Source organism: Sphaerodactylus townsendi, linkage group LG03 (genome assembly GCF_021028975.2).
Source record: "Sphaerodactylus townsendi isolate TG3544 linkage group LG03, MPM_Stown_v2.3, whole genome shotgun sequence".
Taxonomy (NCBI): domain Eukaryota; kingdom Metazoa; phylum Chordata; class Lepidosauria; order Squamata; family Sphaerodactylidae; genus Sphaerodactylus; species Sphaerodactylus townsendi.
The window spans coordinates 167,602,550-167,615,707 of NC_059427.1; the positions used below are offsets into that span (position 1 = coordinate 167,602,550).

Here is a 13,158-nt window from a genome sequence, read left to right on the forward strand (position 1 = left end):
CAAATACCTAGTTTTGGGGGAGCAGTGTAGGTAACCCTGTTAAGCGCTGTTAATCCCCACTGATTTTCATGTGAAGAACTAAAGCATGATCCTTTACCTGGGAGTAAGCTCAGTTGCTGGCAGTGGGGCTTGTTTCTGAGTAAACCCTCCTAAGGTCGTGATTCACCCGTTGGAAGAGCTGCACGGTTGCTTCAAAGCAAAACCACCAACACCTCGGAGTCAACCGTTTTTTCCTAAACTAAAACCTCAGTATTCAGGTTAAATTGCCGTGTTGGCACTTTGCGATAAATAAGTGGGTTTTGGGTTGCAATTTGGGCACTCGGGCTTGAAAAGGTTCACCATCACTGGAATAGAAGAACCACAACACCACGCTGTGCACCTTCTTACAAGGATGTACCCCTCTTTCCAACTAAGGAAAGCCTTCACAAGAACACACGGGTGCATTAATGCAAGCCTCATCCCCTACCCCAGTGTCTCGGGAGTTCCCTACCAGGGGTCCTTGGACAGCGATCGCATGCCCCCTGTGGGTTCCACAGACTTCTGTGGGCATGGTACTCCACGTGCAGTAGGTACTCTATCTCCTGATGTCGCTAACAACACGTAGCTGTCTGTCAGGTTCCCGGAGGGGTTGGACACCCTCGTTTTGACGTGAGGCCCTCCAGCCTTGCTCAGGGCTCGGGCGTCTACACTGAATTCTGTCGTGGCCTCACGGAACACACCTAGGTGAGCAGAAGCAGTGTTGGAAGACACATTGCATGGGTGAAGTTGGAAGAAGAGGAGGAGGAGGAGGACAAGGAGTTTGGATTTGTATCCCCCTTTCTCTCCTGTAAGGAGACTCAAAGGGGCTTACAATCTCCTTACCCTTCCCCGCACACACAGCAAACACCCTGGGAGGTGGGTGGGGCTGAGAGAGCTCCGAGAAGCTGTGACTAAGAACATAAGAACATAAGAACTAGCCTGCTGGATCAGACCAGAGTCCATCTAGTCCAGCACTCTGCTACTCGCAGTGGCCCACCAGGTGCCTTTGGGAGCTCACCTGCAGGATGTGAAAGCAATGGCCTTCTGCTGCTGCTGCTGCTCCTGAGCACCTGGTCTGCTAAGGCATTTGCAATCTGAGATCAAGGAGGATCAAGATTGGTAGCCATAGATTGACTTCTCCTCCATAAATCTGTCCAAGCCCTTTTTAAAGCTATCCAGGTTAGTGGCCATCACCACCTCCTGGGGCAGCATATTCCAAACACCAATCACACGTTGCGTGAAGAAATGTTTCCTTTTATTAGTCCTAATTCTTCCCCCCAGCACTATTTTATTAGTCCTAATTCTTCACGCAACGTGTGTCCTAACACTATTTTATATAGTTATAGTCCTAACACTATTTTATTAGTCCTAATTCTTCCCCCCAGTGACTAGCCCCAGGTCACCCAGCTGGCGTGTGTGGGAGTGCCCAGGCTAATCTGAATTCCCCAGATAAGCCTCCACAGCTCAGGTGGCAGAGCTGGGAATCAAACCCGGTTCCTCCAGATTAGATACACGAGCTCTTAACCTCCTACGCCACTACGCCCCTTCTGGTTACTTTTTAAAGCCATCTGTGCCTTTGGCCATTACTACACCTTGTGGCAGCAAATTCCACCTTTAAAGCACTCATCAATAGACCAACGCTCCATGAGGTATGAATGCAATGAGCTATCAATGCAATGGCTTGAGAATCCGATTTCTGAAAAACGTGTACACTCTTTTCTAAAGCCGTCTAACAATGGCCAGCAGACGGCCTACCATTCAGCCCAGCCTGCTTACAAGTCCTCACCTTGGCCTTCCACTCCCGGACCGTACACTTTAACACCTGAAGTGTCCACCGCGGCCTCCACGTTGAGCTTGCTGGGGAAGTTTGGAACCGGCTGCCCTCCGTACTTGATGGTGATGGTGTAAATCCCTGGGCAGAGCGGGATGTACGTGATGGTGTAAGTGCCGTCCCCATTGTCCCAAGCACGCGGACCTCCTGCCTCCGCGATGCCGCCTTCACAGAGATAATCTCAATGGTCAGCTCTGCGTGACCGGCGCTGGAACAGTCCACACTGAACTCTCCGGCTCGCCCCACCGTGGCATGTTCCAGCCCGGGTCCAGAACACTTCACTTTGGATGGGTCGAAGCCGGGCGCCACCTGGGCTTTGAACGGAGAGCCGGGCACATGGGTGTTGGCAAAGAGAATGTTGATGTTGTATTCGCCGGGCTCGGTGGGCAGGTAGGACACGGAGCAGGTGCCGTCCCCGTTGTCCAGGCACTCGATCTTGGCCTCGCAAGGGCCTTCCACGGTCAGGCCGAGACCCCCATTCCCAGCCCCTTTGGTATCGATGGTGAAGGGAGCAGGGGATCCAGCCAAGCCCCCCTTCAGGCCTGGTCCATAGGTCTTCACCTGAGGCGAGAGAAGACGGGCCGTCACCTTTGAAGTCCACGGACACAGAATAATTCCTTCCAATCAAAGCACACCCTTCTGAGAATGCTATTTATTTATTTAAGTTTCTACCCCCACCGATATGCAAGACCTCTAGCCGGCTGCAGCATTAAAACATCCTTGTGAAAACACCACAACATATGAAAGTACGTCCCAAGCCCATCTCCCCACCCCCCACCCGCAGCATCTCAGAATGGGTGTCCAGGGAGACCAAACAACCACCTGGGCGAAGTGGAAAGTCTTGGTCAGGTGCCTAAACCCATGAAGGGTAGTCACCCAGCAAATCTCTGCCTGGGGGGCAGTCACAGAGAAAGCAATCCCATGTACCCCTGGAGGGAGTACCGCAAGGAAAGGGAGGGGGTACAACAAGGAGAGCTCCCCCCCACCCCATGACCTCAGTGCCCAGGCAGGTACATACGGGTGTAAGCGTTCCATTAGACAGGTAGGGTCCAAGCCATTTAGGGCTTCCTACATTAATGTCAACACCTTGAATTGGGCCCGGAAGTGAACTGGGAGCCAATGCAGTTCCTCGAGGACAGGTGTGGTGAGCATCTGGCCAGATGTACCAGCAAGTAGACAAGCTGCCACATGCTACGCCAGCCTCCAGATCATCTTCAAGGGCAGCCCAGGTAGACCGCGTGACAGTAATCCAATCGGGGAGGTTAGCGGAGCGCGTGACACTGTGGTCGGGTTCCCTGTGCCCAAAACTAGGTGGAGCTGGTGAATTATCTGGTATTTCAAGGAACGGCAGGTTGGCACCGCCCCAATGCAACATGCTTTTGAGTGTGGGATATAAATCCAATAAAATAAATATATAAATAAATGCTTGAACCGGGGTCTCCAAGATCTCCTTGCCCTGCACGACCCCTCCTATGTCAAGCTGGCTATAGAAGAGGAGTTTGGATTTATATCCCCCCTTTCTCTCCTGCAGGAGACTCGAAGGGGCTTACAATCTCCTTGCCCTTCCCCCCTCACAACAAACACCCTGTGAGGTGGGTGGGGCTGAGAGAGCTCCGAGAAGCTGTGACTAGCCCAAGGTCGCCCAGCTGGCGTGTGTGGGAGTGTACAGGCTAATCTGAATTCCCCAGGTAAGCCTCCACAGCTCAGGCGGCAGAGCTGGGAATCAAACCCGGTTCCTCCAGATTAGATAACCAAGCTCTTAACCTCCTATGCCACTGCTGACCCCTCCTATAGAGGCCAGTTCGGCTGGATGGTAGCATTCAGACGTGTTCTGCTTCATGCAGGTTCTGATTTAGGAATGCACAAACCTCCAAGGCACTGGGACAGAATCTATTATGCCTGTCCTGAGACCCTACCTTGGACGGGTTGGTGGGAGGAACGGCCTCCACAGGAAAAGGGCTCCCTGGGACAGGGACGCCGTCGTAGGTGACGTCCACTTCATAGGGTCCCTCTTCACGGGGGATGAATTTCACAACGCTGTTGTCTGGGCTGAGGCCCGGTTCCACTTTGCAGGGCACTGGTTTGCTGGAAGGACCCACGATCTTGGTGGACACCTTGCCTTGACCGCCAGCCCCCTTGGACTTGACCGTGAACTCCTGGTCCTTGCCCACTTCCACCTCTGCAAGAAATATCACACACACGTGTCAGAGGTTCACCCGCAAAGCGGCCTGAGGAGTTCTCGGCACCCCCCACAGATCAAGACATCACACCCGCAACGGCGCACTCGCGTCCTGCCTTTTGCAAAGTCTGAAAACAGCCGCACGTTCCAAGCTGATTTGTGTTTTGAGAGCTTCCACAGCCGAAGGAGATACTTTGCGGTTGAGGTTACGTAGGGAAAAGGGAAGGATGCTGGCATGACTAATCTGTTCGGGAGAACAAAGGAACCTGGGCCTGTTTCCAACAATTAGGCCCTGGCTTGTCTTCAGGAACAAAAAAAACGTTTGTGAGATGCCAGTAAGGACGTCTCCGAGGGCAGGAATGTAAGTCTGGTTTTCTCTCACAGAATCAGGAAGGACTCGGGGGCCCGCAACGGCCAGCGAATGTGAGGGTGGTCAAGTCACCAGTTCTTCTCATCAGAGCAGACAACCAGAACTGTTTGATTTGAACACTGCTGGAGATAAAGAAGAATTTGCAGGAATTCCTGGGGCAAGGACTGTACCACGTGGTATGGCCCGGCTAGGTGCATGTGGCGGCTATGAAAATGCGGGGGCTGGAAGTTGAAAACCAGCATTCCCCTTTGAGGCCTGAATTAGATATGGCCCTGCATAAGTATCCAGCACGAACAGTATAACTAAAGTTTGCTGGCGTTCTGCTTTAATACACATCAGGGGACAGAGGTTTAGTAGGATCTTCCCATGAGTCAGTGGCACAGAAAGAGCCTCAACATTTCCACAGCTTGGTAATGCTGTCAAGTCACAGCTGATTCATAACAACTCTGGAGGGGTTTTGAGGCAAAAGCCCAGCAGCAGCAGCAGCAGATTGGATTTATATCCCCCCTTTCTCTCCTGTAGGAGACTCAAAGGGGCTTACAATCTCCTTTCCCTTCCCCCCTCACAACAAACACCCTGCGAGGTGGGCGGGGTTGAGAGAGAGAGAGAGCTCCAAAGTGCACAAGCTAATCTAGTTCACCAGATAAGCCTCCACAGCTCAAGTGGCAGAGCAAGGAGTCAAACTCAGCTCCTCCAGATTAGAGTACACCTGCTCTTAGCCACGACTGCTCCTGGTTGGAACTGCCTGCCTCTGCAGAGCAGCCCTGGATTTCCTCGGCGGTTGCCCATCCAAGTACTAACCAGTAGAAACAAAATTACGTCAAGCCAAACACACAAAGCAGATTCAAGGAAAGAGTCACAGTCCAAGTGGAGCTGATGAGATACGTACTGTCGTCCAGTCCTGAAATCTTGATCTTGCTGAGGTCCAGGGTAGGCGCCACAGCGACGTTGAAGGGGCTTTTAGGGATGTGATCCCCGCCGTAGGTCACGTTCACTCCAATGTTACCCTGAAAGAGACCAGAACTGCCGTTACCTACAAACTAGGGCAGCTCGCCGTCTCGCCCACAGGCGTAACTCGCTAAGCTAGTTCATGGAGCAGGCTTGAGGCCTACTTCTCCACCAACGACCACCTTCAAGTGAGAATGAAGGTTCAGTGGGATCAGGCTCTGCCATAATAGAACTGAAGTAGAGGACTCCATATGGGCAAATGTGTCTCCATGTGCCAGCTGCCCCCATTACAGGAGAATAAGGTGAAACGAGGGACCTGAGGAGAACCCTTCGAAACCACTCTTCTCTAGAACAAGGATCCCCGGGATTCGACTTTCTTTTTCTTGTACTTGTCCAAAAGCTGACCAGCAATTAGCATCAACTCAAAAAGAGGCAAACGTCTAGAACGGGAGTGCCCGTGGGCACCGGACAATACCTTCCCTACTGCCCGCTCAGTGCTTTTAGAAAGCGGACAACGCTAGGTGGGGCTTTTGTCCAACAAGGCTTCTGATTGGCTGTTCAGATTAAAAGGCATCTTGTTTAAAAGAGCTTCCCTCTGAAATATTGAGGTGTCACTATCAGAGTCACATATAAGCTCCCTCTCTGACATCTTGTGGTCGGTTCCACCACCTGGGGCGGCCATTTTGTGACTGTGCCCACCACCTTGGGTCAGAATTCCAAAGGTCTTCATAGGCTGAAAAGGTTGGGGACCCCTGGCGCAACATTTGAAGCAGCAAGATCACATTTATTTTTCTTATTTTGTGAAATACCCTGCCCTATCTCACCCAAGGCCGGGCTCAGGGTGGCTTTCACAGAATCATAGAGTTGGAAGAGACCACAAGGGCCATCAAGTCCAACCCCCTGCCGTGCAGGAACACACAATCAAAGCACTGGGTCCCAAACATACTCAAACATAACTTTTGGTAGCGATCTATGGCTTCCAATCTTGATCCTCCTTGATCTGAGATTGCAAATGCCTTAGCAGACCAGGTGCTCAGGAGCAGCAGCAGCAGCAGCAGGCCATTGCTTTCACCTCCTGCACGTGAGCTCCCAAAGGCACCTGGTGGGCCACTGCGAGTAGCAGAATGCTGGACTAGATGGACTCTGGTCTGATCCAGCAGGCTCGTTCTTATGTTCTTATAACTTAACTAGCGGGGCCCGGCCACGCGTTGCTGTGGCAATTGTCCTTCTCATCACAGTCCACAACCCACACAGATGTCCATGCAGGCCCAATGATCCGCAGCATAGCCTTTTGGGGTGGTCAAATGGAATCCCTCTTTCCCTTTTCAATTCACATTGTTATATGGTGATGTCTTGTGTTTTTAGTATAAGGTAACCCTTCCCATTCCACAACGGAACTGTCCAGAGTGCGAATCCCGCTGTCCATGAGGCTGGTTGATGCGCACAGTCCTGGCTTGGGTAAGGCAGAACTGGGGCAAGGAGGCTGTCCCAGTCAGGCAGCAGAGGCAGGGTGGTGAGGCGCTCAGATCGAGGCCAGCTCCCTGGGTTCTTAAAGGGCCATGTGCAAAAGAAGCCGAGCCAGTAGTGTTGGTTCGCCCCCACCCCATGGATTTTCTTAGAAGAAGAAAGGCAAACTCCACCTCGGCTTTTTAGTAAAAAGAGAGCTGTGGTGAATAAGTGGGTGGAGGAAGGGTAAGTTGGATGTGAGGGAGGGCAGAGTGAGGTGTGTGAGGATGAGCTGGATGTGTGTTGTGTGGTAGCAGTGGGTGAGGCACAGAGAGTGAAAGTTACTGCATGTGAGGGGGGAACCCCACCTGACGTCTCACACGGCAAAGTGTGTATGTGTTTCACTTCCCCTCGTATTACCTAACAGTATTGCCTATTTACTGTTTTCATTGCTCCTCTCTGCCCATCTGCACAAACATCCTAAGCCCTCATCCTAAGCCCTCAGGCCACAGAAGACATGCTGCACGGACATTCTAAGGGTGACAGTTAAACAGAGGCAGCTTCATGGCCTGGTGCGCCAGGAAAAAGACGTTTTACCTGGCTCAGGTATGGACTTTCGGCGGTTTGAAGGTCCGATTACCTGCCCGCAACAGGGAGGGACATCATGTGAAAATTGGGGGGGCGATCCGTCCAGCCGTTTCGGCGTTAGGGAGTGACTAACAAAGTCACTGTTTGCTTTTTATATATATAGATAACATCAATCAAGACAATTTAGTGCAATAATTAAATTAAATTTTAAAACACTGTAACAGTTGAGGGCAAATAAATGGGTCTCCACAGGACCCTTACATAGCCTAATTCATCCCTGAATTATTTACATATCCAATTCTTAATTACTGGGACAGAGGAAGGGGAGACGACAATCGGGAGGTCAGCTATAGCCACTAGTCAAGCATCCCCCTATTTTCCTTGCCCTCACTTACTTGCTGGACCGGGGTATACTTGACGGTATAGGTGTTGTCGTGGTGATCAATTATTTCGGAGTCTCGGACAGCTTCTCCCTTTGCTGGCCCAGTGAACTGGACATCTAGTTTGGCTTTGCCAGCTGCCTTGGTGTTGACTGTGAAGTATGTTGGTTTGCCAATTTCTACGCCTGTTAGAAAAGCAACGGGACGTTATACAGAGCTGCAGAAACCGATGGGTTGAGCTTTGACAGAGAATTTGACAGCGACTGCTGCCCTCCCCCACCTACCTCCCAGCTGTCATTCCTCAGCCTCCTGGTCAACGTTGAGTCCACACAAGGTTTCAAGTAATTAAAGAACACTTTCCCACTTTTATTTTATTCCAAGACACTACAAGAGCTTCCAAAGGTACTTTCTCAAATAGACTCCGCAAGTGGAGCAGTAAGAGAATGCAGAGTTGGATACGATACGGCCAGCAGGAGGCAGCAATTTAATTAGAAGATAACTTTGGATTTATACTCTGCTTTGCTTAACCATAAGGAATCTCAAAGTGGTTTCCAAGCTCCTTTCCTTCCTCTACCACAGTGGTGGCGAACCTTTGGCACTCCAGATGTTATGGAATACAATTCCCATTGGCCATGCTGGCAGGGGCTGATGGGAATTGTAGCCCTTAACATCTAGAGTGCCAAAGGTTCGCCACCACGGCTCTACCATGTGAGGTAGGTGGGGCTGAGAGAGTTCAGAGAAAATGGTAACCCAGTCCAAGGTCATTCAGTAGGCTTCATGTGGAGGAGTGGGGAAAGAAACCTGGGTCTCCAGATTAGAATCCACCTGCTCTTAACCACACCATGATGGTTCTCTTAATGTTGTTAAGGTAAAGTGTGCTGTAGAATCCCAGCCAATTCGTGACCACCCCGACATTACAACTTTAATTTGCATGAGCACAGCCAATAACAAACCCTGCTTTACAATCCTCCCACATACACTTTCAGAATAGCGTTATGGCGTAAGGCCGTGGTGGCGAACCTGTGGCACTCCAGTTGTTCATGGACTACAATTCCCATCAGCCCCTGCCAGCATGGCCAATTGTGGAGCCCTGACTTTAGCTGACAGGCCAGCGTGTGAACAAGAGAGGCTGTTTAGAGGGGTATAGTTGGACATATTGCAGCGCTCCCGGGGTCTGAACAGCTGCATCAGCCGAAATTCCTCTTCCTCAAAACCTCAGTATTGGAACCCTGCCCAGTCCTGAGCTAGGCCACAGTATCCCTAGCTTCACGGACCCAGACCCGCTCCAGGCCTAGCTCCCCAACTCACCACTCCTGTGGAGCCCGGGCCACAGTATCCCTAGCTTCACGGACCCAGACCCGCTCCAGGCCTAGCTCCCCAACTCACCACTCCTGTGGAGCCCGGGCCACAGCATCCCTAGCTTCACGGACCCAGGCCCGCTCCAGGCCTAGCTCCCCAACTCACCACTCCTGTGGAGCCCGGGCCACAGTATCCCTGAAGCTTCACGGACTCCAGACCCTCAGCTTCCAGGCCTAGCGCCTCCCTCAACTCACCACACTCCTGTGGGAGCCCGGGCCACAGTATCCCTAGTTTCACGGGACTCCAGACCTGGGCTTCCAGGCCTAGCTCCCCAACTCACCACTCCTGTGGAGCCCGGGCCACAGCATCCCTAGCTTCACGGACCCAGGCCCGCTCCAGGCCTAGCTGCCCAACTCACCACTCCTGTGGAGCCCGGGCCACAGCATCCCTAGCTTCACGGACCCAGACCCGCTCCAGGCCTAGCTCCCCAACTCACCACTCCTGTGGAGTCCGGGCCACAGTATCCCTAGCTTCACGGACCCAGACCCGCTCCAGGCCTAGCTCCCCAACTCACCACTCCTGTGGAGTCCGGGCCACAGTATCCCTAGCTTCACGGACCCAGACCCGCTCCAGGCCTAGCTCCCCAACTCACCACTCCTGTGGAGTCCGGGCCACAGTATCCCTAGCTTCACGGACCCAGACCCGCTCCAGGCCTAGCTCCCCAACTCACCACTCCTGTGGAGTCCGGGCCACAGTATTCACTTCAGCTTCACGACCCAGACCTCGCTTCCAGGCCTCCAGGCCCTCCCCCAACTCACCACTCCTGTGGAGCCCGGGCCACAGTATCCCTAGCTTCACGGACCCAGACCCGCTCCAGGCCTAGCTCCCCAACTCACCACTCCTGTGGAGTCCGGGTCCCTCAGCCTTAACCTTGCTGGCATCATGGGAAGGATCCACTTTGATCCGGATGGGGCTGGTGGGGGTGGTCTGCAGGGGGTCAACAGGAAGCAAAAGACAGAACGGTTACTACGACCCCGGTGGAGTCCTTTCCGCTTCCTACAGAAACTGCCACCGCAGCAAGAGGCCTTACCTGGTCAGCGAAAAGCACCATGATCGTGTAGTTGCCAGCCCCGCGGGGCGTGTATTTGACCGTGAAGGTGTCGTTGTCATTTCGGATGATGTCGAAGTCGATGTCTGCCTCCGCCGGGCCCACCACACCCGGGGCGCACTTGATGCCAATGCTCACATCGCCTTTGGCGGGAGACAGAACAGAATAGGGTCAGTGCCGGGGGGGACGCAGCTGCCTGAACCTGATGTTCCTACAGCAAAACAAACCCCTGAGTGGTCCATTGGAGCCACTATCGATAAAACTGCAGGTGAATGTATTGCGTAAGCTTGCTAACAATTAGAAGAGAAACAGCTGCCAGGGAAGCAATAAAAAGAACCATAAAAGAAAGAGCTAGTAGACTCTAACTTGGAGAACTGGCCTTGATTGCCCACTCTGTGGCAGACTGTAATCTGGTGAACTGGATTTGTTTCCCTGCTCCGACACATGAAGCCTGCTAGTTGATCTTGGGCCAGTCATAGTTCTCTCAGAACTCTCTCAGTCCCACCTACCTCACAAGGGGTCTGTTGTGAGGAGAGGAAGGGAAAGGAGTTTGTAAGCTGCCTTGAGTCTCCTTACAGGTCAGAAAGGTGGGGTACAAATCCAAACTCCTCAACTCTTCTTACACCCCAGTTTTTCTCTCCCTTTAAGGTATCTCAAAGCGGCTGACAATCACCTTCCCTTCCTCTCCCCACAACTGAGACCTTGTGGGGCAGGTGGGGCTGAGAGAACTGTGACTGGCCCAAGGTCACCCGGAAAGCTTCATATGGAGGAGAGGGGAAATAAACCCAGTTCACCAGATATAGGGTCCACTGCTCATGTGGAGGAGTGGGGAATCAAACCGGGTTCTGCAGATTAGAGTCCGCTGCGCTAGCCAGGGTGTTAAAAGTTTAAAAAACGGTTTCAAAAGTGTCAGGGCCAGAGCATAGCAAAGGTTGCACCAGGGCAAAAAAATTAGCACGAAACTGCTTAGTATTGTCAACCCAGATAGGCAGCAGACCTGCAAACTGCCTGGTCCTCTTAACTGCAGACACCAGAGATTGAACCGGGGACCACCTGCACGCAAAGCAGACGCACCATCAACTGAGCCACAGCTCTTCCCCAGGAACCTGGACCCATGAAGCTGCCTTTTACTGAGCTAGACTGCTGATTTCACCGAGGTCAGCTCTGTCTGCTCAGTCTCCAGGGTCTCAGGTGGAGGTCTCTCCCACCGCCCGTTTCCTGGTCCTTTTAACTGGAGACTCAACCAGACACCACCTACAAGTCAAGCAGACGCTCTAGCCCTGAGCCCGAAGGGACCCGCTGTAGAAGTGAACAATTCATATTGGCCTTTCCACACCACACAAAACATTCCCAGGCAGGGAATAAAACATTTCCTCCACGGACTTCCGGATGGTTGTTAGCCCAAAATGTTTTCTTTCTGGCCTGAGAAAAAGTTTTATTTTGCATGCTGTCCCCATTTTTTGTGTGAAAATGTCTTGAAAATGTTTCCACTGCTGGGCGACCTCTTTAAAATGTTTCCCATACCCACTGGCGTAATGCCCATTGGGCAAGATGGGCAGCTGCCCAGGGCATCACCTTGTGGGGGGCATCAAAATGCTGGGTTCGTTTTTGAGTATTTTAGTGGTTTTCCATTTTTGGCCTGCAGGGGGCGCAGTTTTTAGGCTAGCGGCACCACAATTGCAGCGTATCATCAGGAGATTGTCCTTATGCCACCCCCCAAGTTTGGTGAGGTTTGGTTCAGGGAGTCCAAAGTTATGAACTCCCAAAGGGGGTGCCCCTATTCCCCATTGTTTCCAGTGGGAGCTAATAGGAGATGGGGGCTACAGTTTTGAGGGTCCATAACTTTGGCCCCCCTGAACCAAACTGCACCAAACTTGAGTGGTATCATTAGGGCAGTCTCCTGATGAGACCCTAAAAGTTTTGAGACTGTGCCTTCAGAAATGTGCCCCCCACAGCCTGCAACCCCCATTGACAGCAATGCAGAAAACTCAATGAAGAACAAAGATTCTTGGGCAAATTTCTAGGATGTTCTGTAGGGGGTGCATTTTTGTATGTATCGGCACCAAAATTTCAGGGCATCATTTGGAGATGATGGCATCCCCCCAAGTTTGGTTCAGGGGGTCCAAAGTTATGGACCCTCAAAGGGTAGCCCCCATCTCCTTAGCAAAGAATGGGGGATGGGGCACAGTTTCTCCCTGCAGGCACCAATGTCCTGGTGCAAAAAAAAAATTGGTCATGGTGGAGTGGCCGCCCATGGGGGGGGGCATCCAACTCAGGTTTTGCCCAGGGCTACAGTTTGCCCAGGGCTGCCTCGTTACGCCCCTGCCCATACCTCTCCCTCAGTCCCTGGATTTCCTCACTGGTGCCATTTTCTGAGCTCGTGCTGGCCGTCTCACATAGTATTTTCATCAGGTTTTTAAAAATTATTTGGCGGGGTCGTGTCTATGCAGTTACGTAGACAAGACTCCTAGAGAATCGCAGCACGAGGCTTCGAGGCTTCGTGCCTATAAATCTAAGTAGTTTTTAAAAAACAGAACCACCATAAAAGGGCAGCCAGGAAGCCTTTTTCGAGAGGGTGAGTGCAGAGCAACAAGAGGTTTTGAAAATGTTTCCAAACGTTTTCAGGGGCTTGTGTGGAAAGGTATCAATTTCTCAATGGATGCAACGTTAACAACTCCACTTGGATTCCCACTGCAGTAGATGTTTCTTTATGTCAATCTTTTCATATCTGGGGACATCGCAATGGTATAACACAAGGAATGTGAAATCTGTTTCTTCGTGTCTTTCTTCCAGAAAATGTTGCACTAAAGGTTCTTGTATTTTGGCTAATCTTACATTTGATTTGTGCTCCATTATTCTGATCCTGAGATTTCTCATCGTCATTCCGATATAATATAGTCCACATTTACATTATATAAGATACACACAATTCATGGTTTGGCAGTTGGAAAACTGCTTCAAGTGCCACTTATAGTTTGTATTCCAGTCTTC

The 13,158-nt window shown here is 51.7% G+C and overlaps 1 protein-coding gene across 1 annotated transcript in view; it reads right to left on the reverse strand.

Moving 5' to 3' along the window:
* The window catches only part of LOC125428004 (filamin-A-like), a 157,813-nt gene that overhangs the window by 71,349 nt on the left and 73,306 nt on the right, over positions 1 to 13,158 (reverse strand). Inside the window, 8 exon segments of the mRNA XM_048487578.1 lie at positions 491 to 719; positions 1,805 to 1,982; positions 1,985 to 2,410; positions 3,766 to 4,028; positions 5,288 to 5,405; positions 7,776 to 7,945; positions 9,956 to 10,046; positions 10,150 to 10,310. Coding sequence (XP_048343535.1) covers positions 491 to 719; positions 1,805 to 1,982; positions 1,985 to 2,410; positions 3,766 to 4,028; positions 5,288 to 5,405; positions 7,776 to 7,945; positions 9,956 to 10,046; positions 10,150 to 10,310 — 1,636 coding nt within the window.